At 37.1% G+C, this 26,543-nt stretch overlaps 2 protein-coding genes and 1 pseudogene across 2 annotated transcripts; all 3 read right to left on the minus strand.

The window, feature by feature from the left end:
- Positions 1 to 207: 207 nt before the first annotated feature.
- On the minus strand, positions 208 to 25,129 carry LOC136831717 (uncharacterized). Its single transcript, XM_067092339.1, has 5 exons — positions 25,001 to 25,129; positions 4,573 to 4,639; positions 4,091 to 4,238; positions 1,785 to 1,953; positions 208 to 416 (listed from the first exon to the last, which is right to left on the minus strand). Exons 2-5 carry the CDS (start codon positions 4,636 to 4,638, stop codon positions 290 to 292), a joined length of 510 nt encoding a protein of 169 aa, XP_066948440.1. The 5' UTR covers position 4,639; positions 25,001 to 25,129; the 3' UTR covers positions 208 to 289.
- LOC136831366 (uncharacterized) lies at positions 12,008 to 18,873 on the minus strand. Its single transcript, XM_067091690.1, has 5 exons — positions 18,443 to 18,873; positions 18,021 to 18,113; positions 17,183 to 17,298; positions 16,298 to 16,504; positions 12,008 to 13,357 (listed from the first exon to the last, which is right to left on the minus strand). The coding sequence occupies exons 1-5, from the start codon at positions 18,498 to 18,500 to the stop codon at positions 12,800 to 12,802; spliced, it is 1,032 nt and encodes a 343-aa protein (XP_066947791.1). The 5' UTR covers positions 18,501 to 18,873; the 3' UTR covers positions 12,008 to 12,799.
- LOC136831365 (uncharacterized) lies at positions 18,581 to 22,358 on the minus strand (annotated as a pseudogene).
- Positions 25,130 to 26,543: the final 1,414 nt, after the last annotated feature.

Consider the following 26,543-nt stretch of genomic DNA (forward strand, 5'->3'; position numbering starts at 1 on the left):
TGACATCGGGTGTGCAGTAATTTTTTGGGATTTATACATGAATTTTCTAATATTTCTTTGCAAATTTACAATTATAAATACTAACATAAAATTCCTCGCGCAGGTCATGTATCCAACTGGAGAAAACAATGAGAAGATTAACTTTCAAAAACTTTATTCTTGAAAAACTGATTTTAATCATAATTTTTTCAGCACAAAATCTTTCGTTAATTATTAGTATACAGTTGGCAAAGAAATATAGCCAGCTTGGCAGTGATGATGGAGAAGAGAGAGAGAGCTTTTTCATTCCTTATTCTATAAGTTCAAATGCAGAAAACTCTGCAATGAACTTTAGTATTCTTGGATGGGTATGTGCCACTTTTTTCTTCGTTCTGGTATTTTTTGTCCCTTTTTCCGGATTTATTTTGAAGAAACACCTGTAAAAATTACAAGAATATGAGCATGATAGTAAAAATACTGTAAATCGACTGCTGACCACCACACATTACAAAGTACAGTACATGGACATTTAAATCTAAATTACTTAGGTGCTCTCCTTCAAAAACCGTTTAAATCTCTATGCATTGAAACATGCGTTATAGCCTATATTAATTTTATATAATTGATGCATTCATTACTGGTATATTTGTACTTGATAGTGACAGATAAAAGGGTCAGAGTAGCCTGAAGAGCGAAAAGAGAGAGTAGGTGGTAGAGAAATGGGTGAAGCCTCCCTACTGACGTGACAGATACTCCACACTAACATTGTTACATTAACCAGTCCCTTTGGGTAATCCACTTACTGTCAAAAATAGTGCAGGGTCTGAAACACACTGTATGTGCCAAAGCATTATACTGATGATCTAACTGGTACTTTTACACAGACAATTTTGCTCAATGAGCAAGCTTATTTTTGAGCAACTTTCACAGAGCTGCTCAGAGAAATGTTTACTGGTGATAAACTTTTTTCTTTTCTGTTGGAATAGTTTTATGAAATATGGTACAGGCAGAAATTAAGTGCAAAGACAGTAACATCGGTAGCTATGTGAAAAAGTCCAGTTCCTTACAATTAAAGCATATCAATATTCTTAGCAAACATTATTAACCAAATGCTAACATTCAAGTCATACAAAACAAAAAAAAACATATCGTTAAGTAGGTGTGACAGCCTACCAAAAAAGAAGCCAAAAAGGCGTCATAAAACCATATTGCCAGATCATCAAGTCCAGAACAATCCTACATTGTTCTTATTACTAGTACATGTTTTATCTGTACATGTTTTCTGAAGAATGAAGTAGGAATGGTCTGGACTTGATGATTCTTTTCGGTACAACGGGCGCTCCTACTTAACGATACATTTTAATGTTTTTTACGACTCGTTTCTGTGATTTTTTGGCGTAACATCCCAATATAAATTCAGCTATGGTGTTTTTATGCTCATTGCTATCCTCAGTATTGAGATAGTTTACTTAGGAAGAAAGAATAATCTGGAGAAATTTAGTTCGAATGCAAAACTTTTTTCACTACCACAGTGTGGTTCATCTACCTTTCTAGTTTTTTTTCTGTGGTATCTTTTTAAACCATTTACAGCAATAGGCCTGTACAAGTCAGGTGGTCAGAGATAGTGATTTTGGCCAGATTAATCAATATTTTCATCTCACTTGCATCTCCTGCATGTACGGGCCACACCTATTAAAGGAATTATGCCAATAACCACTTACACCTAAAGAAAAAAACTTTTAATGTTGTACTTGCCTAATATGCTCAAATTAAAAAAAATCAATTAACTTATTACAACAGCTTACCTCTGCATGAATTCCAGTGTGACTGAAGCTTCTGATGGGTAATGAATACCAAAAATATAGTATGCTGCAAAAACCATGGACATTGCAGCAACGAGTGAAGTCAAGTCTGAGTTGATGACTCTTCCATCAACTGCAACCATGAATTGGTTAGCCTGGAGCACCGGTGTTCCTGAAAATTAAGCCTTTGTGAAATACTGTAACAACAGAATTTTGTTATAGCATGTGTGGTGGGAATAGAGAGCTTGAATTGTTTGAGAAAACAGAGGCAAATGCCAATCTATATACTGTACAATATTTAAGTGAAGCACTGTTTATTGCAGAAAACTGCCCAGAAAAAAATTATTTTGACAGTGGGTGACACAATTAGAAAGCCAAACACTAACAACTGGTAGGAAGAGTTTCCTGATAATACATAAAAAAATTATGGATTTTACCACACAAGACAGTGTATGGATACATCATGTATTAGAATGCAGATTAACAAATAATAAGGTCCCTGAGGAAGTTGCAGAATTCAAGTACAAATCATTGCACATTACACTCATACAATAGTACATACATACCATGAGAGGCAAAAATTTTGAGTTATATAGAATGGAAATAGGAGCAGAAAAGTTTAAAGGTAGTAACAGTGTGCAAATAAAGACAGTTCTGAAAATAGTATATTAGGAACAGTAGCATGAAAAGTCGAGTTGTGGAATTAGAAAGAGGATCACATGGAGCATCACAAACAACGAAGAAACGTATGAAGTTTGAAATAAAAATCAAGTATAAAGGTGGTTTCAAATTAAAAGTTTCAGAGCATAAGCATGCAGTGTTAAGAAACCTTATTATAATGTATTAAGGAATAGGAATGATCTGATTTAGAGTCACATGCAATCCCACTTATATATATACAGCAGTATTTAATAATTATATGATTTAATGATTTAGATGGAAAATAAACCTTCCCTAATTTTGCAAACTTCAAGCAGGCCTAGGACCTACAATTGTTAATGAAAAGCTATCACATTGTTTACATAAACAACAACTACTTCAAAACTTTGATTCTTCCAGAAATACATACAGCTACCAACTGCTATGAAGCATGGTGTTGCTGGTAACACCAAACTTACTGACTTCTCCAGCCACAGTCATGTGTCTGAAGAGGAAATTTGGATCCTCTCCGAAAATGTGGCAGAGCACATATGACTGTTGCTAAAATGGGCCGATCATTATCGACTACACTGCGCACAGTGTTTAATTCAGCAAGTGCATCTGCAATTTTCTTATTGGACAGATATTTTCTTCGAAGAATTTAAGAAATTTAGGCCCTCTAAGGCTAATCATCTTTTTGCAGTTTCCTTCATTGGAATCCCTAATAAATTTCTGAAGTGCAATTCCATGCCAACTTCTTTAAACAGAAAAGGCCACTTAGCTTGTAATTCATGCAGTGGCAACTTATCATTAATAGCCCTTCTCTGGGCATAATATGTCCTGTTAAGTAATGACTCGAGTTCAGCTGTCGGTGGCAGCCGAACTTTGAAAAAGCTAATTCCTGTCTGATTTCTTCCAAATTTTCTTCCGTTTCTTCTTCGGGTAACAACGGTGTAGGATTCAGGCAACCGTAGCTATCCCTTTTGGAATCTTTTTTGGACTTCTTTTTTCCTGTGTTGGAGTACTGGCATGTCTCCTTATATTCTCATATCTACATAGGAGTTGCTTTAGGAGAGAATCATGACCCGTTCCAACTATTTCACCAGAGAAAGTGTCAAGAAAAGACTTTGGATATTCATCGGTTATTTTTTTGCTAATCACCGACATTTGTCTCTTACTTATCTTCGTTGATTTTTTTGTGGCGGCTTCAACCACTATTTGCACCAATCGTCTCCTTAATGAAGGAGTTGGTGGCACCTCACTCTTCAAAGCTCTGCGCAGCTCTGGTGGTGCATTTTCCCATGGTATAGTGAAGTCATAAGCCCACTCTGAATGTACTGGGCCTGGAATATCATCCAGTACCAGCATGGGTACTCTCTGAGGTGGCTGCATTAGTGGTGAGGTAGAAACTCCTTCTGTAAAGAAGAATCAGTAACAAACATATAAGTTCTGGTGGAGTGCTGAGATTAACCAAGCTGTGAGGAGAAACAGAAGCCATACAAATAACCAAGCAAGGAAAGGAAGGTAGTAGGCAGAAAAGCCTACAGGTGGGTGAAAATAAAGTTTATATATTGAAAGCTATAGACACCAAGATACCCAAATTTTTTGAAAAAGGCACCCATGATAAAATAAGGAACCAGAAAAAAATACAATCATAAAGCAGAACCCACCAGATCCCTTGGGCTTCCACCCTGCTATAAGTTTTCTTGACTGGAGAGGTTTTAAAATCTCTGTTAGGTCAGCTTCTGTCACAAGACTGGTGTCTTCCATACTCTCCACACCAGTTACTTCTATTAAATGGGTCACAACTTGTTGAACCTATAGATAAAAAAGAACTTAATGCTATCCATTTTAAACTTAGTTGCTTCAGTAAATTTCCACCTGTACTGGCAGAAAAGCTATTTTGTTACTGATACTTATGAAGAAATTTGAATTTAATATGATGGCTTTCCCACTTACAATGATAATTGTGCTTTTAAGAAATTTCTAAACTAAATTAATTGTTGCTTAATAATGGCAAGCAATATTCACACATTAGAACAAAAACTGTTTTTATTACGGTAGTATGTAGGTTTATACAAAATATACACATTTATTTTCTATCCAGAGGTTTTCATGAACTGAAAAAATGCACTTTGTCTATCAAACTAACCTTTTCTTCACAGAGGCCTGAGAGATGATGGCGAACACTCCCTGTCAGTTCTTCCTCCCAGTTCATTCTGGTTAGTTAGGAAAGAATGACGGAAAAAGTACAGTAAGAGATTGTTATTGTGGTCTGGTGGGTAAATATGAAATAAGCAAACTAAAAATCTGATGAAAGCTTGGTATGCAGAACTGGATGATGGAGTATGAAGTCAAATAAAAAAATACTTTGGAAAATGCTGAACATATACATTCAATCTACTGTCAAAGTCTGGTGTTTAATTGCTATGTATTTCTTTCGACCTATATTGTATGCATGCAATGGCCAAAGGTCTTTAAGATCATTAATGTTAATACATTTGATTTGACTAATTTTTTCTTTCACTTCATACAGTCCAAAATTGTATTCATAAACAGTGTCTACCATCTGCACAAGAAAATAAACTAAACTGCCTTTGTGTAACAGAATCATAGTGATTATTGCAAAACATGAATAACCAAAATCTGAGGTGTCCACAACTACATAATCACCTCTTTTATATGCAATACCTCTAACAGTGATTATGTCAGACACAGAGGTACTTCTGCCACTGAAATTTAATGACTTGACTGCCCTCTGTATATTGTCAGAATAAGAGTCACAGTAAAAGGGGAGACCTTTGGCCATCTCATAAACTCCAGGAACCGAGTACCGGATGAATACATTGCTTGCAGCATTTGGTGTCTCTCTGCCATAGTCAAGGTTACATTGATATAATTTTGTGCAGCACGAATGCATCTTTTTGAAATATGAATGTTTTGCTTCAAAGCGCGTTGCCCACAACCTTATAAGTGGTCCAAACTTTAAAATAAGCTCAGGGTAATGAACAAGGTAATGGTGTTTTGGCTTCAGAAGTACATCTGAAACAGTGTAAATTGTTTTCAAGATACTCATTTATGAGTATTTTTAAATATGCTACTTGTGCCAGAGATATTGTTGGAGCACAAATATAGTTCACAATTTCTCGAGTTGCAAGCAAAGTTTCCACAACTCATCTTCATAGTTCTGAATAAGATCGCCCACAAAAATGGCAAGAAGCGTAACAAATACCAGTTCTGAACAGCATGGCCTCCAAGTGTTTGTGAATTCATGTTAACTTACATGGTTTATTAGCAACATCTGTACCATGTAACTGAAAATTAGTAATGCGAGAGTTCAGTAGCTCATAAGAAACCCATTTCTTTATTTTTACCATACGATTCAGGTAAAGTGACAGGTCATAACTAACCACACCTTCGAATAAATCATGGCCAAGACAAGGAGGTAATCCTGGTTGACATACATGGTAATATGTAAGGTCATTAAAATGGAATTAAACTTAATGCCATGGCATTCACCATCATCTGAACCAGCATCTCTGTCGTAAGACTCGGGTGTTCTGGACATTTCCAGCTTGCCATGGACACCTTAAAAACTCTTCCCTTGTTATGAGGCAATAGCGACAAAAAATATGCAGAGTTACTAAAGTTCTCAGTAAAACCTCCAATTCCATGGGAACCTAAATTGTCCCCAACAATGGAAAAAGTGTTCCTTTCTACGCTGTTTCCATTGATTTTAATTCCATTTTTCTCAATATCTTTAAGTCTGCCACCAAGGCACCAAATATGGATTCCTGACCAAATTCCTTAAGATCACTTTCAGTACATAGAAGTACAAGTTGAATGTGATCAACAGCAGACCGACATGATGGATGCAGATTACCAAGTATCATATAGACCCCAAGAACTTTGTGTATTTTTCTTACTGGAGCCTAATGGGTTAACTACTTCAAATGAATCTTGGTACAGAATGATTGACAAGGCTTTGTGGTCAGAGGAAAACAATGAATGTGATTTATAAGCAGAGCCATCACAGAAGTCCTCAAGTTCAGTACCATATGAATTGGTGTTTTTGAAGTTTGCCTGAACAGATTTTTCATTCCACAAACATTTAAGTGTTTCCTTTACTGGCACATACTGGAATGTACGGTTTTTGCCATATTTGTTAAGACCCAAATTCATCTGAACTGGAGCAACATACGCAAAATGCTTTTTATAGAAAACTTTACGACTATAATCAGTCCGAAACACATCGCTGTGAGCATCTCTAAACAAATTATCATTCAATATGATGCTGTCGATTTCATGGAAAATATTTCTATCAATACTGAAGCTACTTAGTTTGTTTTTTAGTGTCCATGAAATATGACTCTTTTCCAGGACACTGATTTCTGTTAATTCTTCAACTATGAGTTGAACTGTGGATGCCAGGTACAAAACATTTACTCTGGGAGTTTTAGATAAAACAGTCCTAAATTCTTTAGAAACCCTTCTCTGAAGTTTGCATGTTCGTGCACATTACAGGTATCATATTCTGTATTGATATCCACTGGATCAGTATTATCATTCAAGATGAGCTCTAAGTGTAAATCTGATTCGCTTTCCTCTGACTCTATTATATACGAATCAGAGATAAGTCTACTGCTGCTTGAAGCTCCATGCTTCCTCGCTATATGAGAGAAAAGCTTGTTTTTTTGAGAATGTTGAATCACAATTTTTAAAAGGACATGATATACTAGTGCCTTCTCTAATATGACAGCTCAAATGACGAAGAAAAATCAGGGACAGATGAAGAACGTGATTCACAAAGTACTACTCCACACTTCAAATGACAGTTTTCAGCATCATACTTTGCAATTTTGGCTCAGTTAGCAATATTTCTATGAAATCATGAATGTGGCTCATGAACGTGGAGTATTTTAAAAATTTGCTCACAGCCTTCAAGTGGGCATGGAATACACATACTAATCTCATTTCTGTGTAGCCTATAGTGATTGAAATATGAAACAAATGATGGCAGAGAGTCATTACAAATACTGCAGTTATACATCTCTGGAATGAATTGAAGCTCTTAGTATGTATACGGTTAACTTGCAGGTAAAAAGAGGAAGCATTAGTTGGTAAAAATAATTATACATATATACCGTAGTATATTGGTACTGGTAGGATGTATAGTTACTGTGATCACTAGCCAAAATTAATACTGATAGCTAAGTTTTTAAGCAGTACTGTACTACTGGCAATAAAGAAATACTGGGATGCACAAGAGAGCATAACTCTAGGAAGCAAGGAAATAGCTACTGTGGATCACTACAGCCTAAATAAATACCGGTACTGGCACCTAAATTTTGAGCAACATTGTAATGCTGGCAATAAAGAAATAGTGGGATGCACAGAAAGAACATAATTCTAAGAGGAAAGAGGAATGTCTGCTGTGGATCACAGGAGGTGAACTGATAACATAGGGATTCATTCAAGGCTGCTTTCTGTGCTAGACTCTTCAGTGAACTACTTCAAGGAACTGCCAAGAGCACACTAAAAACAATATCCAGATCAGACTGAGAAAACCAGGTTCCCTTAAACAAAGATTGAAGAAGGTAACAAGGTTGACCATAAGCTTTCTTGGGGGCAGGCACAAAGTACAGTACATCTTTCACATCTCCATGATTTTGGGCTGAGGTCTAGCTGGCACTTCCTGCCACACTTAGGACAAACACACTGTTTCAGAACGCCGTGATCCATGTGTAGTTACCACCATAGTAATACAGGCAAAATTCCTTGTAGAATAAATGAGAAAACAAATTAAAGGGTCACAAAGCATATCAGAGTAACTGGAACAAGTGGAAGTAAATTATACCGTTTAGGCTAGTCTATGAACCAATTTATTTAACCCAAGCTATTGTTTTAGCTGGCATAGGCTAATATACTTCTAATATAATCCACATTAGCTGGTCATAAAAGATCTTGTTAAGTTCTCTCTTAACTTATAACCCTCCTGCAAAATGGTTTTCTCTTTAAATAGCCATGACTATTTTGTTGATACTCAGCCAAGCTGATTTTAAGCTAATATCAGGCATTCCTTTAAAAAAGGACTGCCACTTTACCTTGTTATTCTACTACCTATGCTAGGTTAATACCACTCAAGCGTATAGGCTACATAAGACTTAACTGGAATGTAGCCTTAAAGTCTAGAATTTTATTCTACTACCTATGCTATGTTAATACCACTCAAAATTATAGGCTACATAAGACTTAACCGGAATATAGCCTTTACAAAGTCTAGAATACTATTTTTGCACTAAGTCCTTTTTAAGTCTGTTTAAGTCTAATGCAAATAAAAGAAGAAATTATGATTGAACTAATTCTATAGGGTAGTTCCGCACCTGTTTTTACCTTGGGAACTTGCTTTTCCTGCACTTTTAGACCTCCTGGTAGCTGAGTTGGGTTTCCTTATTGGCGGTCAAGTGTCATTTGCCCCTACGTTAACTCAAAAGTAAGGGGGAAGTGTGGAACACGGGGTTGCGGGTGGGGAACAAGAATGTTGCCGAGTGGAAATGTTTATGTTACAGGTGCGCAAGAACAAGTGGGAGCCATGGGCAGAAACGAGGGAGCAGCTGTGCGGGGGCAACAGGGGCGGGAGGGAGGAAATGCCTCACGCACCCCAAATGCGGGGTAACTGAAAACCACAGGGGGGGGGTGGGGTTGGGAAGGAATGCTGCCAAGCAATGGAAATGGGGCAAAAACAACCGTGAGCAAACAAAACCCAACACTGGTACCAGGACACCTAAAAGTGCAGAAAAAGCAAGTTCCCAAGGCAAAAACAGGGGCACGAAGGTAAAAACACTGGGTCTTGAGGAGGCCGTGGTCCTGGCGCAGCTTAATCAACCGCTTGTAGTTGCCCAAGTAGTAAGTGGAAAAATTACAGTACCTGACATAGCAGTTACCGCAGGTTAGTGGTGTAAGCTGTGCCGGTTAACGGCTCAGGCACGCCGCTCGAAGTCGACAGAACGGATTCAGCCATTGCACTGAAGTTAAACACGCAAATTGCTGATTTTATGTTGGATAGGCATGGTAGAAGGTAGGGGTTTGGTAGGTTATAGGGGTGAATTGTAGGGGGTTTAGCGCAATACTTGTTGGGGGTAGGGAATGGGTGAGGAACTTGGGGGGGGGGAGAAACTTAGGCAGCGTTAACAGGACCGGTTGGGCTGAAAAGGCTTGCTGTAGGCTGTGACAGAGGGGCAATGAAAGCAACCCAGGTGTGAAAACCGTGTTGGGGAGAAAAATTTTCTGGGGGTACAGAATAACTTACGGTCCGTTCAGTACTGGGGTTACTGTTTAAAGTATGTGGGGAAAACCTTATTTTGAGGTAAAACTGCAGTTTGGGCATGAAGCAAAGGTACGGGTTGGGGTGTGAAAAGTGGAGGGGCATTGAAATTTCCCTGCGTCACATTCAGTACTGGCTTGGGGTGGATATTTGTGTTGCAACAAGTGGCAGTGAGTGCAGCCGGGGGGGGGACTTATGAAACCTAGTTTGGAGAAACTGTTTTTTTGGGGGCACAAATACACTTTCGCGGGTTCAGTACTGGCTTGGGGGTATATGCATATGTGGCTTTTGGGGGAAGTAAAGAAACTGAGTTGGGGTGCGGATAATGAGTTTGGAAACTGTTTTTTTGGGGCACAAACAGACTTTTGCCGAGTTTAGTACTGGGTTGGGGGAAGGCATTTCTTTGTGAACGACAGTAGGTAGGGAGCGCTGAAACTCGTCTGCAGCATGTTCATTACTTGTCTGGGGATGACTGTGTTGCACCAAGTGACAGCAAGCGCCAGTCCGGGTACATAAGTTATTAGTGTAAAATAAACTTTGTGTTTGTTCATATCAGTTCAGTTAACGGTGTCCGTGCAATGCATGAGAGAAACACACTAACAGTTCATTGCAGTCGTCGGAAGTGATTTGGGCCGTCTGTGGGGCTGTAAGGGTCCTCTGTCTTGCGCCAGGACACATATGTGTACCCAGAAGCGTGGGAAAGTCCCCAATGGGTAGTCATGTTAGCGTTTTAAGCAGTAAAGTTTTGGGGGTTTTCCTCAGCAAGGCTACAACATCTAACGTGATTGGTTAGTTAGGTTTGGGGTTAGCTCCCAATCTCAGAATTTCAGTGAGAGGGAAACATGAACAGATGGCTCCCCCATAAGTGCTTGGGGGCAACAGTAATACTGGGTTGTCTTTGTGTCGACTCACTTAATGTTCTTGTTTGTTCTCTGTTTATTTCGTAGTTTCATATGCCTGTGGTGCCAAAAATTGTAAATTTGACTGGTTTCTCATCCTCCACCGTGTACCCCACCCAGTAACCCCGCTTTCCTAGGGGTACCCTGAACTGTAGGGCAGAAACAAGTGGGGAGCCGTTACATAAACTACCACCCTCCCAGGGGTGTACCTCACCCAGAACCCCACATTCCCATCAGGTCCCCTAGCTTGTTGGTTGGGAGCAGTTCACCTGCCCTGGGGGTATACCCCACCCATAACCCCACTTTCCCATCGGGTCCCCTACCTTGTTGGATGAACTTCAAGCCAGGAGCCGTTACATAGCCATCTAACACCCTCCTGAGGTATACCCCACCCAGAACCCGCATTCCCATCGGGTCACCTAGCTTGTTGGTTGGGGAGCATATCACCTGTCAGGGGCTATACCCCACCCATAACCCCAGTTTCCCATCGGGTCACCTACCTTGTTGGATGAACTTCAGGGGCTAATTACAGGTTAATTAGGCTGGAGCGCCAATAATGGACAGTAAATTCTGCAATTAGCAACCAAAACTATAGAAAACGTCAAGTTGTGTCGTCACCGGTTACGCGGAGCTACTATATAGTTCTACCTTATGATTAATTATTCTCACCTAAATGTACAGGCTATATAAAAGTTAGCATGTATCATCCTTGTCAGTTTGTTACTTTGTCTAACCCAGAGTGTTGTTTATAGGTATCACTCTTAGGCTATTTGATTTACTTATTTAAAATAGAAACCTTTAGTAGCCTACACCCACCCGAAACTTGAAGTTCTATGAGAGTTTGTGAAACGTCTCCTCAAGGCGCGCAAACCTATGTTCGTGAACCTAAATGAGCCCTAAAAACGACACTAAAACTACCCATTTTTGTAAACAAAAAGAGCTCATAGTAGGTCTTATGAACGTTCATGAATGCTTAAAACGAACCCAAAAGCACCTTCATGAACGTTCATGAAAGCTTAAAAACCTGAAAAGCACCTTTTTCTGCTAATAGCCTGTAGGCCTATATACATTGGGTTCGATCCCCAAGGAAGGCAAGATGGCTAGGTATAAGTCACCTTACACCCTGAGCCTGTACATGTTCACCTAGCAATAAACAGGGGCCTGGTATCAGTGAACTGTTATGATGACCCATCTGGGGAATAGGCTGTCAAACACAAAGATTAAATGTTTCCAAAATGTTGAATAATATACTTGCATTTTAAGAACCAATTTATTATAAATCATAATACATTACATTTAACAAAATAATCTTTCCATTATACAGTAAAAGTACCCAAAGGAAATAAGCAGAAAAGAACATGGAATAAAGTACCTACACAACGATTTTTTTGTCTGCTGTAATCTTCTTGAAGTTGTAGGCATAAATAGCATATAAAGTAAATTCCTTTTCAACTGTATGTTGAAGAAACCCCATTACACTTAAAATTTCATTTAATATCACCATTCAAAACTGTACAATCTTCATTTTATTATTTATCATACACAGTACCATATGTACACATTACTCAGCAAGAAAATAAATTAAATAATGGCATTCCTGGAGTGTGGAGAAACAACTATGGAGTTTAGTATTAACAAGGTCAGCCAAGTCTAGCCGCCTCTATGACAGACTATGCTAATAGAATTAGATGAAGCTAACATGTACAAAACCACAACATGCAAACCTGTTCAATTTTTCACTTATACACAAGGGCTATATAGCCTGTGGCTATATAGGAAAATTTAATCTCATGGCATTCTTACAGTCCATAAAGCACCAACAAAAATGACTCACTCAATTGTCTATAGTACAGCCATAAACGCATTAAATGTATTATAATTAGTTTTTACATATTAGAAAGCTACAATATGTCGGTATCCATCCTTCTAATTCCAGATGCTTCATACAGTAGCTATCATAAGTACTGCTACCTTAACTTTTAAACTGAATGAATAAATATCAAGAACAAAATTGGGTATGCAGTCTATGAGCTTTTTACCCAGGAAGGATGAATAGCATAGAAAAATAAATATAGAGGAGGCAGCTACTAGAATTAGGATAGATCTGACCACTCAGATACAGACTCGTATGTTGAATATGATTTTCTTACTAATTTTTAGTTTGTATCCGAGTCATCAGATATCTCTTGTAGACCTAGTAGAGACAGTGAATCCTCACTGGCAGAGCTATCACCAGGATCTGCACCTCCAGAGTGAAAGTCATTACCAGCCTGTCTTCCCTGTGAATGAGGTTGAGCTCTTCCATGCTCATCACTGTTATTTGACCTTATTATCCCACCTAACCTAGCTTTTTCCCTGTGTTGTTTGGATGATGCTCTAGTGCTTGTGTTTTTCAAATAAACTGAGAGAGCACTTGTTGCCTCTCTTGGATCTATTGAAAGTGTCTTGCATGCAGTAAGGAGAATTATATCCCTTATTTGTGGCATCTTGCTGCTCATGGACATCTTTGTCCCCGATCTACCGGTGGCACAAATATATTGCCAAAGCCAGTCGCCAGCAAGTCTCTGCATTGACACTCGAATGATGTCCAATGCCGAGATTTTACTTCCATGTTTTGGTTTTGGCGCTAATTCTACGAGGACTTTTAAAAGGAAGCCTCTGTTCTTCTCACTATCTAGGTGTTCCTCTGAGAACTGCTTTTCCCGCTCAAGAAGCTGTTGATAAAACAAATATTTATTAGTATTCAAATATTGTTTCCTGTATTTATAATGAAAAAACTGCAGACATGCCCATTTCTTATTGAAAATCACCTGAAAAGCACTGCACATCCTTTAACAATGTCAAGGGGGTGATTTCAGGAGAATTTTTTTTTTTATTTGACATCACATCTATGAATTCTATTAAAAATTTTACACAATGTAAGCTTAAGTGAACTAAAATGCTTCTGTAACTTTTTTCTGTTTTTAGTGTAGCCAAAAAATGCTTAATATAATATTAAAAGAGCTATTTTTAACCTCTGAATGCACTAATCACAAATTTGCTAACTTAAAAATAAGATATTTAAATTTTAAAATAGTGGGTGCGGAAAAATTGGCACTTTTAACCATTCCCTAATTAAAAAACAGAAATATTAAAACATTATAATTTGATACAAATTCATAGTACACATAAGCCTACATTGTGTGAAGTTTTTTACAAAAAAATCCAGAGATGTGGTGAATGTCACATTATGGTTTGTCCTGGAAACACCCAAGATTATCTTAAGATAGAGTTTGAATGTGGCAGCGTTGTTTAACCCCCAGAAGGCAGGTGGTAATAAATGTTACCAGTACCATTGTGTACTCAAAAAGCAGGTGGTAACAGGTGTTACCAGCAAAAAAAAAAAAAAATTCTACTGGAAACATCCAGGTTTTTGTTATTTCCTACTTGAATTAAGTCAGAGGAAGCGTTTCCAGTCGTTAAAGAAGGGACCCTATTGATGACACATGATTTTAGATGAATTTCTTCCTTATTTCCCTCCCTCCCTGTCTCTCTAGCCAAAAATGTGATTTTGTGTTTTTGTGTACTTATTGTTACTTTTATTACTTCATATGCTTGATATGAATAAATGTAGTTAATATGATGAATCCATCAAAACTTATTCGAAAATATAGTAAATAATATATGTATTTTTTTTTTTCTTTTTTCACCTCGTAACCTTTACTTGACTATGTTCATGATTTTCTTGACCACTGTTCATGATTTACAGGGGAACAATGGTTTTTAATTGATTTATGGGGGTGGCCAAAAACACCTGCCTTGGGTGGCAAATGTGTCCTTTTATGACCCGCCGTCTAGGAGTTAATACACAATTATTGTAAGCTCAACCTGCCCATTCATTTTACTTATCTATGACAGTAAATAAATTTTGCAATACTTTTGGGGAAAGAACATACCCAAAACAAAGTTAACTAAAATACATTAGCAAAAGTAACACTAACACATGCGGATGAAAAAGTGACCCACGTACATACTGTACAGTGTACGTGCATAAACCTCATGCACCCGCTATTCATACAATAACACCCAAATGTCATGGACTTAAATTCACCTTAGAAATCAGTGGAAGTATTATTTTTCACTGCTGTCACTGCAGAGGCCACATTCTCAGGAAGCTAAACACTACAAAATAAAAAAAAAAAAATGTACAAGGAATCCTTAAGCATAATGGTTGCATTTTGGATATCATGTGTGTCACCAAATCACACATAGACAATATATGCATACAACTCAGGAAGTAAAAAAGCCTTACTGTAGGCTTACACAGCTGTAACAAAAACCCAGAACACCCAAGCACAGGGAATGAATGAGAATGTACTATGAAGTAAATCAATATTAAGAGTTATTTTCTGGATAATTAAGGTGAGAAATTTGGCATTATAATACAGTAGTGAGTATATGTAGTACATACCTCATTACCATACAGACAGAAGTGACAGTACTAATTATATGCAAATATGATGAAAACAATGTAGATGTAGATGCCGGATAAAATGGAAGTTAATAACAAACGTATGTTAATGTGAAAATGTCTAAACAAAATTTCCAACATTGAAAGACTTAAGCGGTAATAATTATTCGAGAATTCTAGTCTGACTGTCTAGAGGCATTTTTGCCAGGCTATCTATTAGCAGGGGCAGCCTATGGCACTGAAAATATTGATGACAGTGAGGACAGTCACCAAAATGTGAACACAGATGAGAAAAAAAGGTCTTCACTTTTTTATAGTCTACTTTTTCTGAAACTGGCAAATTTACACCAAGTCAACTTTTAGGTGCAGAGAACAAATGACCTTAATCCCTTCCAAAATTGTGATTTGATTGTAATTAGAAATGTGAGGGATATTTTATTATTCCTATTATGTAAACCACCATTAAATCCCATAGTTTTCATTCATTCATTAATCCTCTGCACCTGCAAGTGGCTCAGTGCAAGTTTGTCAAGCTTAAAAAGGCAACAGTATAGTAAATGTAAGCAAAGCATCTTTTCTCAAAATAAATTACATTCAGCCCTCAATTTAACGGATTTCGGTTTAATTGATACCATCAACTACAAACAGCATGCCCTTTTTGCCCAATGCTTGGAAAATTTATCAAGCAGGTACTGTACTTTAATTTTACTCAGTTTATTACCACATAATTTCAGAAAACCTCCCACAAAGTGAAAAACACAAATAGCTACAGAAATATGCCTCCAGTAACTGTACAATAAAAAGAAGGGCTTTTCAACCTATGGACAGGCTTTCACCGAATTAGTTTGTTAAATCAAGGGTTGACTAGACTATAATATCAGCTATACACTACCAACACCAGCAGCATTGTTAAGAGACAAAATACATTACTTATCCGATATCTTGCTGCAAACAAGATGACGTTCAGCCTTCTGTCTGGAAATAAAAGAAGTTATATTCTTATACTGAACAACCAGTATACAAAATGGAAAAATCTGACTTGTATTAATTATTGTGCAGAGGTTATATTAGAACCAGGAAAGGTTGGGTACCCTTATTTATTAATTGGGGGTAATTCCCAACTGTAATTTATTCTTCAGTGCTAGGCAACTAATGACCATATTGCATGTACTTGTATCCTGCCATTATTTAAAAGCTCACTTACTTCTTCCAATGAATTGGCTCTGAAGCCAAATGACCAGAAGTATCTCGAAGGGGTTTTCAAAGTGGTTTCCACAGTTTTATTTTCACCACACTTAGGGTCCAACATGTCCATCCTATTCTTGATAAGCTGGACATCCTCTTTCAATTCTTGGACATCCTTCTTGAGTTCTTGAAGCAAGTGTAGCAGCAGCGTTTGCTCTTGAATATCCTGCAGTAACAAATTTATGCTATGTATGCTAATTGATATAAGTAAAAAAAAAAATTATATGGTAGAGATAGAGCAACCCCACTTTGGACAAATTATGTTTTTCACCTCACTGGATGCTTCATTCATATTTTTGGTACCACAAAATAACCTTATCTTATCTGTGACACCTTGCCCCAGGGAGCTTCCAACTGGGGAGGTGGCCATGGCAAAAAAAAAAAAAAGTCTCCAGTATCCTAACCAAAATAAACTACAGCACATATATATTTCTTTTTAAGTAGTCTGAAGACTTGATCTGACCATAAAGTGGGGCCTGCATTTAGCAACATACAGAACTGATTAGTGATTACTAAGTTACTATGCAATCCAGAACTCAAAACTTGTACTTCAGTGAAAAAATCAGAGGAAGAGAAATATTGAGACAAGGAAGGAGATTGTTGCCCAGACCAGAGACTGAGTACCAGTCCTTGGGCTGCATGGGATAGGGAAAGGTGAAGAACTTTGTATCTATGATCAATAGACAATAGCAGGATTTTGAAGTTCGGTATTCACACATTCTCCTCTGTCCAATCCGCGAAGTGGTGCAACACAAATGTCTTCCAACACTAGCTGATAAGAGACTTTTGTTACAGAGTAGGTTTACTGCAGTACAAAGAAAATAAATCCTATATTTTGTCTCACCCTTCTTTTTCCGCTAACTTGGTTTTCCTTCCTCTCGTCTCCTTTAGTCTTGTTGCGAACTGACTCCTGTACATCATCATAAAGCCTCCTTCCTTGTGGCCTTGGGGTAACAGCTCCTGGAAACAATTCAATAAAATAAGTTAAAAGTTTAATGAAATCGAGAGCAACTTATGAGATGCATTAAACTGAAGGGTCTACATCTCAGATTTGTCAGTTTAAGGGGGTATGTCACATATACCATATTCTAATCAAGAATGGCACCGAAACAAGCACGCTGTATTGCAACTATGAGCCATCAGGCAAGGCATCAATGATCATTCTGGGGTCTCATTTTGAGGTCCCGGTCCTTCCTTTCAAATCTCCTGAAAAATCTCATCAGTGCAAATAAGTACCGTATGCGTAATTCTTTTCACTCCACAAAAGAAGGTAATTAACCATGACCCTATCTTTTGTGTTGTTTCTCATGGTAGCAATGTAAAAGGTTCATTAATAAATGGAACATCTTATACAATCAAGATTATGTCCAATTTTCTATATTTGGTATATATAAAGGATGATCAGTGCCCAGAGACCCCAGAATCAACTTGGCTAAAAATACTGAGCTAATTCTATTCTGCAGATGTGTGATAATCCCCTAACGAGGAGTGAATTAGGTAGTTTTACATTATAACATTCTATAACAAGGAGCAAAGTGAGTCAAGTGCATGCACAAAGTTTTTTCCCCTGAGCAGATGGTCCGTTCTCACCCCCAAAACGGAGATGAGATTTTGCTGCTGACTGACTGAGATACAGTAAAGTAATGCATGCTGTCAAAGAAAATGAAGTAGAATGATAATACCATTAAGGTCAGCCTTGTAACGTCCATCAACAGCTTTCCTCTCAGATGTAACTTGCATAGATTGGCTCTCATCACCACTTTCAGCATTCACATCTGGAAGTACAGATTGAAATCAAGGTGTTAGGAAAAGATATGATAATTATCTCATTCAACCACCACTCACACATTGCTAAAAATGTTACAAACTCCACACCAAGTGCAAGGGGCTGGTAAAAGGAAAAAAAGAGTATAATTAAAATTAAAGAAAAGAGTATAATTACCTGCAATGTTCTAAACTGTAATTGTTAACAGCAGTATTTTCAAAAATTTTATACTAAGAATGTATGGTAGTGCTCATATACCATTTTACTTGGTAAAATACAAATAAATGGCGATATTTTAATTCAATTACATACTGTATATATGTTACTGTTGATACATACCAAGTATACTGTTTGAAGTACAGGTACTGGGGCTGGGGTTATGCCCTGTCTGGGACATTGAAGTGGGAGTCCTGGCTACATTTGGAGTGGGAGATCTGCTGACGATATCACTGAATGTCCTGGGGCTGGGTCTATAACTTGTTTTTTTTTTTACAGCTAAAGCAGCTTTTTTTTCGAGTAAGTCTTCTAAATCAGTAACAGCACTGGAACTGGTGCTGACTGTACCAAGTTTCTCAGTGATGTATGCATCACCGTCTCTAAGGCTATTGCAAAAACCTTTCAAGACTCCTGCTAATAAATCCCATTTATTAACATCAGGATCTGAACAAACTCTAATTAATTTCTGAACATTTAATTCATCGGCTGATCCCTTTTTAGGCCAAAAACATTTAGTTTTGACTCTTGTTGTGCCCGTTTTGTCTGACTTTTTAATTGTCCTGACCTAGCCCGCAGGAACTGTCAGCAGGCTATGGTCTTCTGCGAAGTCAAACACAGCCCACCATTTCTGTGCACAACATACAGACTGTATATTAGTAGACTACCTAATATATCCTATTTAGTATACTTACTATAATTATATACCCTAAATCAATTAATCATGTAAATGTTCTTTTTACTTTTATGGATGCAATTGAATCTCATCCCTTTTGAAGTGAGAATGGATCAGCTCAAAACATTTAAATTCACAGGTGAAATACCAATGTACCTGTACAGTACACTGATATAATATTGTACAGCATAGTATATGCACTCTGCCTGTCCACTGGAATTTCATACATGCACACACTGAACATTCTGCATGACTACAAAACATCTATGAATGAAATAACACCTCTCTACAACTTACTTGTGCTTTTTCCGACTGCCTTGAAGAAACACGATTAATGATGGAAGACTGTGAGGAACACATCTTCTTTACTGGAGGAGTTTCCAGCTCTGACTCGGAAGAGGACATTTCAAATCTGCTGAGAAGACAATGATATCAATAAAAATGAGCCAGAGTGAAATTTGTACCTTTTTTTTTAAATACTGTATTATGTACATTACCTGGTATATGTATAGCAAGTTTAAATGTCACATACTCCATAAAAAGGTTACATAGTATGGCAGTATTAAGTTTAAACTTACATCTCTTTTCTCTTGTAAAATCAGCTTAAAAGTAATCCCACAAATATACAAATGAGAAATTTACAAATGTAGAATACCTGTACTTTAAAAAAATCCCCACTTTCATTTTTGCATGCCTTGCTCTCTACTAGTACACTATGGGCACGCCTCCCCTGGGAAATTATTAAATGAATGAAGATCAAGAAGAAAACTGGGTATGTGGGCTATGCACTTCTACATGGGAAAGATGAAAAGTATAGGAGAGGAGTATAAGTGGAGCCAAAATGACTTTGGTACGAAAAGTTAAATTAACTTTGTTACACTGGGGTTATGTGTTTCTAGTTGGTATTGCTACAGATTACTATACTATTAAGACCATACTGAATTATATTTGGTGGGAGTGATTCTTTTATTTTAAATAGGACACTAGTTTATCTATGGAGAAATTGCTGCTTTCAGCCAGCATATCCTATAGGGTATGGTTACTGAAACATTTGCTCTTTGGGGATAAGGGGGCCACCGCTGATTCAAGATTAACCCTAAGGGGGTGAAAGCCCACAAATGTTAAGCACCACTGCCTTATACAGTATACAGTACACTAAGTTCTTTAATTACTATATTATATTTACTTCTGTCCTTCCTGCATAAACATTACACGAGTTCATTGCACAATAGTTATATTACATGTTCAGATAAGTTTTTACAAGTATAAATCCTTATTTAGTTAGAGCTAATGCACAGTACAGATACCATTATGCTTAGTATAAACAGTTGTCCTGGTCATGAAGCATTGCCATAATAATGGAAATGTTTTCATATTCTGCAAATTCATGTTTTCTAACTTATCAATGTCTATTTTCATTCCTCTCCTGCATTTCATGATGTAAGCTGTATTCACTGTGACATAACGGTAATCCTGTCTTCGCACCTGGTAACAACCAATCTTTCTCGAGTCAAAAGGTTTTTCATAAAAGGGAATGATGCAACATACTCCATGCATGACACTGTTCCATCAGTGAAATCTATTACCTGTAAGCATTTGCCCTTTTCCATGTTAACATATATGTTGTTTTGGGATTTTGTACTGATACTGTGCGTAATGTCTTTCAGTTTCATTGTACAAGCAGCTGCTTGCATTCTCTGAACACCCTTGACCAAAGAGATAATCAGTCGATGGCTAGACGTCACCATTTTTTTTAGTTCCCTAGTTTGCTTTCAAATGCATAAGCACTAACATTATCTATGCTACCATGCATTTCAGCCACTGAGGAAAGTGTAGCTGACTGTGTACATTATACACCAAAAAGAATTTCCATATATTTCCTGACAGTTATCAACAAATTTCTTCATTAACAACTGGCAGTACTCTGAGTAGGGTTGTGCAGTCCTTTCATCTACAAGCAATGCACACACACTGTTATATGTGACAAGATTCTGGTAGCTTTCATCTGTGGCCATCAGATTCTTGAATACAACCTTAGCCGTGTATAGTTGCAACTGACGGATTTCAGTTGCCTTGAAGTAAGAGAAGTCTTTAAATGAACGTGGCTTACGGCTGAAGCAGTTTGGAATGAAATCCCTCAACTGTATCATCCTTTTGTTAAGAGTGTCTACATTTCTACTAGACATACGACACTTGAACTGATCAGTTCCTGCTGACTTTGGGCCAAAAAATGTTCCAGTTCAATAACTTCTTCATGCATCCTCCCCTGGTGCATGAAATCAGGGGAAAGGAACTGATCATGACTATTTTCAGCCTCAGGAATGGGCTATCCTTTCCATCAGCCTTGTGGTGACTTGGTTGTGATTTAGTTCTAAAACTATCATCAGTTCTGAGTGGTAGCTTCCAAGTACGAGGCCAAGTCATTCGGTATCCATCATGGAACCCTATGCTCGCACTGGTCGCACCCAAACGTTGAAGAGAACTGTTTGACATGTTTTACATGAGCCCGAGCTGGGGCATCACATACAATGGCTGTTATAGCTAAGCAGAACTTCTGGTTATGAAACTCTAATCCATTTTCCATCAAGTGCCTGGCTTCTGTGATGAAATCTTCCAAATATTCCAAGTCGTGAGGCTTCCCTGATCCAGCAGTCAGTACAACTGGAAATACCTTCCTTGGTCTTAAATTAGCAATCTGAACTAGTATAGGTCAAGAACTTATGTTGTTACTCTTGAATAAGGAAAGCCATCATTGTTAATTATGATGGATATGGTATCCAGTTTCTTAACATCATTTTCTGGATAAAGCTCAAGTAACACTTCAACTGGACCTCTAACCCAAAATAATAGTAATCATGCCTGACTTACTTTTGAGGGCTTGAGTTATAGGAGAGTATGTGACTTTACATAGCGATTTATATGATTTAGGGATGATGCCAAATAGGTTTCTGTGTTTGTGAAGAGTACTAAGAACAGCATCTACCTGCACTGTAGTCATGCATGTTTTGACGGCTGCAGATCTTAAATCATCCCAGAGGTACCAGGAGCATCAGCTTCAACATGTAAATTATGATGATCTAAAACCTCACTATCACCTTCACTCACTTCTGAACAATAACCATCATAATTGTGACTATGGCCTACTGCCTCCTCATCTGAAGTGTGTACATACTTGTGTACATACTTTCCATTGTCTAAAAAATTAACACAGCTGTGCCCTGGATTACTTTCTGTAGTACCAGTGGTATCTGGTACCACATCACAGCTTAAAAAACTATGTCTTTCCAACTCACTTTTACCCAAAACTCTTCTAGCAAGAGCCAGCGCTCGTGCCTCTTCTCGTTTTTTTTCTTTCTGATTGCCTGTGTGTTGCTACTTTCTTTTTTATATATATTTGCCTCAATTTCTGTTTCCTTTATTCTTTCTTCAATGAAATAATTTTTATAAAATCTTTATTGCCGCAACTTACCCTCATTGTCAAAGTATCATACAAGGCATGCAAAATAAGTGGCATCCCATTACATTATGTATAGTAGAGTAGGTACCAGGATATGAGTCAAAATGTAAAATTTTAAAACACGGAACATAGTGTATATAGTGGGGATAACTTTAGTTTCTTGATGGGATGAATTTGTTACCTCGATCCTAATTTCAGTACCAGTAACAACTGTACCTGGAAATATGAAGAAAGGGATTTGAAAGTTTTGCCATAAATCTTGCATAACTTACTGGTACAGGTAATAATTTAAATTATTAGAGGTTAGGTGTGGGTAGTTTTAGTACCTGGAAGAGGGCCTCCTCATCTGTCACCATTATTACATACTGTACTAACATTAAAGGGGGATTGTGGGAGGGTAAAATGTGACGGTGAGATTATGAAAATTTAACATTTCATAGTCCTATAGCCTACATTTGTGAAGGTTATTATGATCAATCAAACATAGTTTCTTCACAATATCTCTTATAAGTTTTAAAAACCATGTATTTTTCAAAGTTCATTGAGATATACATTCACTAATATAGTCTACCTTCAATTGACACACTTTAATCATCACTTGTGTCAACAAACATTCCATTTCATATCTCATTTTGTTGACGAAACTTCAATCTTTTTGCATGGTATGCTTAAATATTGAATTATATTGTTGTTCCACCAATTAAATATCGAGTGAAAAAATGGACCATTTGCCGATACAATGAACCATTTGACGATGTTTTACCTAATGTCTACGTTAGGGCTATCTAACTATGTGGTATATTTACGTTAGTTTTAACAACACTTACAGATGGTTGTTGTCAATTAATAGGTACCTATATCTACGAAACATTTTTCTACTAGAGTCGTAGGTGTCTAGGCCTATTTTCGGAAACAACGGGGATAGGTATTCTAGTTTAAGGTAGATTTAGGCTACCTCTATTATAGCAATATCGACCGTGGAGCTTTTCCCTTCAATTATAGATTTGTTACGATTAGCCTATTATTCTTATTTAACTGATTTGTGTACAGACAATGCAGTATCATAGCTATATACCTACTAATAGGTAGGTAGTTTAGGCTAAACCGAGACAAGATTTCAGTATGGAAACTACGTAGTATTTCTTATATTTCAGACAATTCTAAACACTTTTCTTGTCTGGCATTTCCACCTCATTTAGGACAGCATAGACAAGGCCATTAAAACTACAATTAATGACAGGAAAATCAAATTATATACCTTTTCGTTGCCGGTAACGAGTACAGCTTCTTGCACCGTTGCCGCCAAAATACAAATGTTAATATTGTAAACAAAGCGGAACAATACTAGACAGGCAAATCCCAATGCACTTTACCATGTAAATTGGCAATAATATAATAATATGTCAACATATTATTAAAGATTACGGATATGCATTCCACTGATAACGTAAATCGCACCCATAAGCAATTTCTACATAATATAACTAGGAGAACTACTTTGTCATGCGGATGTACTATGTTCTGTGATAATGGAGAAGCCCGCCAAATTCAAATTTCCAGTTATCTTTAAACTTGTAGTTCTAGGGCAATTTGATGGCGTTTTTCATAAGTTACTTAGCATAAATTATTTAATAATGTGTGTACTGTATACAATGTACTTATTTTGGTTATTTGGGGTAAACGTTCAGAGTACATGAAACAAACTGTTCTCTGCTATTTCTGAGAACACAAACTCAAAATGCAACTATCACAAGCCTGAAACAAACCGCTCATTTTGGGTTTGCAAGAGTTTGCTTCTGGGGGCATGGTCCACCAGCCCTCTATAAAATAGCAGCCAAAAGTACAATGTTAAAGCAAGGAAGACATCACATCACTGGCTCTTGGTCTAATTTAGGATACTGTCTAATAATGATTTCGTAATTCTTTACAAAAGGCCCGCATCAATATTTGAGTGTTTGTTTGATGTGTTAGGTTGTGCCCTTAAGGGGTCGCAGAGGGCCAAGCCCCCACCCCTGCTAGGCCTAGGTAGGGGCACGGCGCCCTAGGTTAGGTTAGGTGGTTGTGTTAAGTTACTGTACATATTAAGAGGTTTTGTATTATTTTAGTAAGGTCAAACACCAAATATTGATGCGGACCTTTTGTAAAGAATTACCTAATGATTATTCAGGTGACAAAAGTTCACAAGTTACATAACACAATTACTTGCTATGTGCCCATACAGTTAGGCTGTCGCCTCCGACAGGCTGCTATTTTCACCCAGTCTGGGTTAGGCTATATATGGTCTAGGTTAACAAGCTATGCTAATAGCTAACGGGATGTTTATCAGAAGTTTACCACATAGCTTCAGAAACAATGTACAGTAACTGTACTTTTCAAGTCCTGGATTATTTATTGCCATCTAAACATACAGGATGTACAGTACAAATGCAAAAACCTAACTGGTTCCAGATGATCATCACGGAGGCAGTCTTCATGAAGGATAAGCCGCAATTATAGTAAAGTTTTATCTTACCAAATACAAAAGCATACACCTAAAAATCTTAAAACTCACCTGATGCTGTTCACTCTTCAATCTTCGTAATGTGGAATCACAAGACTTCTTGCTGGATAGCAGAGATCATCCGTTGTTTATGAACTAACTTTGAACTTGAAGTGTTTTGGCGCCAGCTGATAGGCGACATGAAAACACTAGCATTGGCGGCGGCGTATCTGATCGATAATTGTAATAGATGATGGTTTTGGTCCTTTGAATATACAGTGGAACTTTTATATCTTGCCTGTTTCATAAAACGTAAGATTGAATGGTAAATGTACAAGTATATTATCATAATAGTAATAAACTAATAAATTTGTAGTTACGTGATGGCCGGATGGCAACTTCATATAGACAGATGCCAATGATAATAATAAAACTAATAACTTCTACAATATTGTACTTTTAATGATTTAGAAGAAAAATTGAAGCTTTTAATGTTTCATATAGGCTTAGTCTTAACATTTAACATAATTCTGTCAGAAAACATTTAAGTTATAATGAACCATTATGATAGGGACTATACTGAAAATACGGAAGTGCTCCGTAATTTCTGGTGGTTGGCCTTATAGGAATGATATTACTGTAACTCACCGTAAAAGGCAATAACATTGTAGGGTAAAAAGTACAGTCGCCTGTTTTTGCTGAAATACGGTTGGGAACCGTATATTTTACGGAAAATTTCTGATTAAAACTATTTTTTTTAACAGTGTAGCCTTGATCGGCTGCCCTGCCTGACATCACTTAGACCCCATAGCACATGTGTATATGTATCTTACCAAATCCTAGCTCCCTTTCTCCCAGCAGCGAGACTTGAGCGGGTAGGCCGACAGTTCGAGATGTGTGAGGTGTCTGTTAGGTTTTTAGAAGATGCTGGAGTGGCTTTGTTTGTGTGTGCATTAGTCTGTAACACCCGTTTGCTTTCAGCAAACCTATCCGTTGATTACATACATAATCCTGGGGTATCTACACGGATGGCAAGTGTCAGTCTCTCTCACCAAGGACTCTACCAACTGAGACATCGAGGTTATATATATATATATATATTCATATATATATATATATATATATATATATATATATATATATATATATATATATATAATATATATATATATATATATATACATACTATATATATATATATATATATATATATATATATATATATATATTATATATATATATATATATATATATATATATATATATATATATATATATATATATATATATATATATATATATATATATATATATATATATATATATATATATAACATATATATATATATATATATATATATATATATATATATATATATATGGTCAACCACCTTGGTAGTTAGTAAGCCCAGCCACCTGAGTACAAAAAACCCGAAGTTTGGCCCTTTATAACTCTGGAAATATTCAATCGATCGAGATGAATTACAGGTTTCCCACTAAGGTCTCTAATCATGCCAAATTTCATCAGAATCCGTTCAGCCATTCCAGAAGATCCAGATATCGATTTTTGGCATTTAGGGGATGTGGTAAGGGGTGGGTGGGTGAGGGACCTAAC

This window comes from Macrobrachium rosenbergii, chromosome 48 (assembly GCF_040412425.1).
Source record: "Macrobrachium rosenbergii isolate ZJJX-2024 chromosome 48, ASM4041242v1, whole genome shotgun sequence".
NCBI lineage: Eukaryota > Metazoa > Arthropoda > Malacostraca > Decapoda > Palaemonidae > Macrobrachium > Macrobrachium rosenbergii.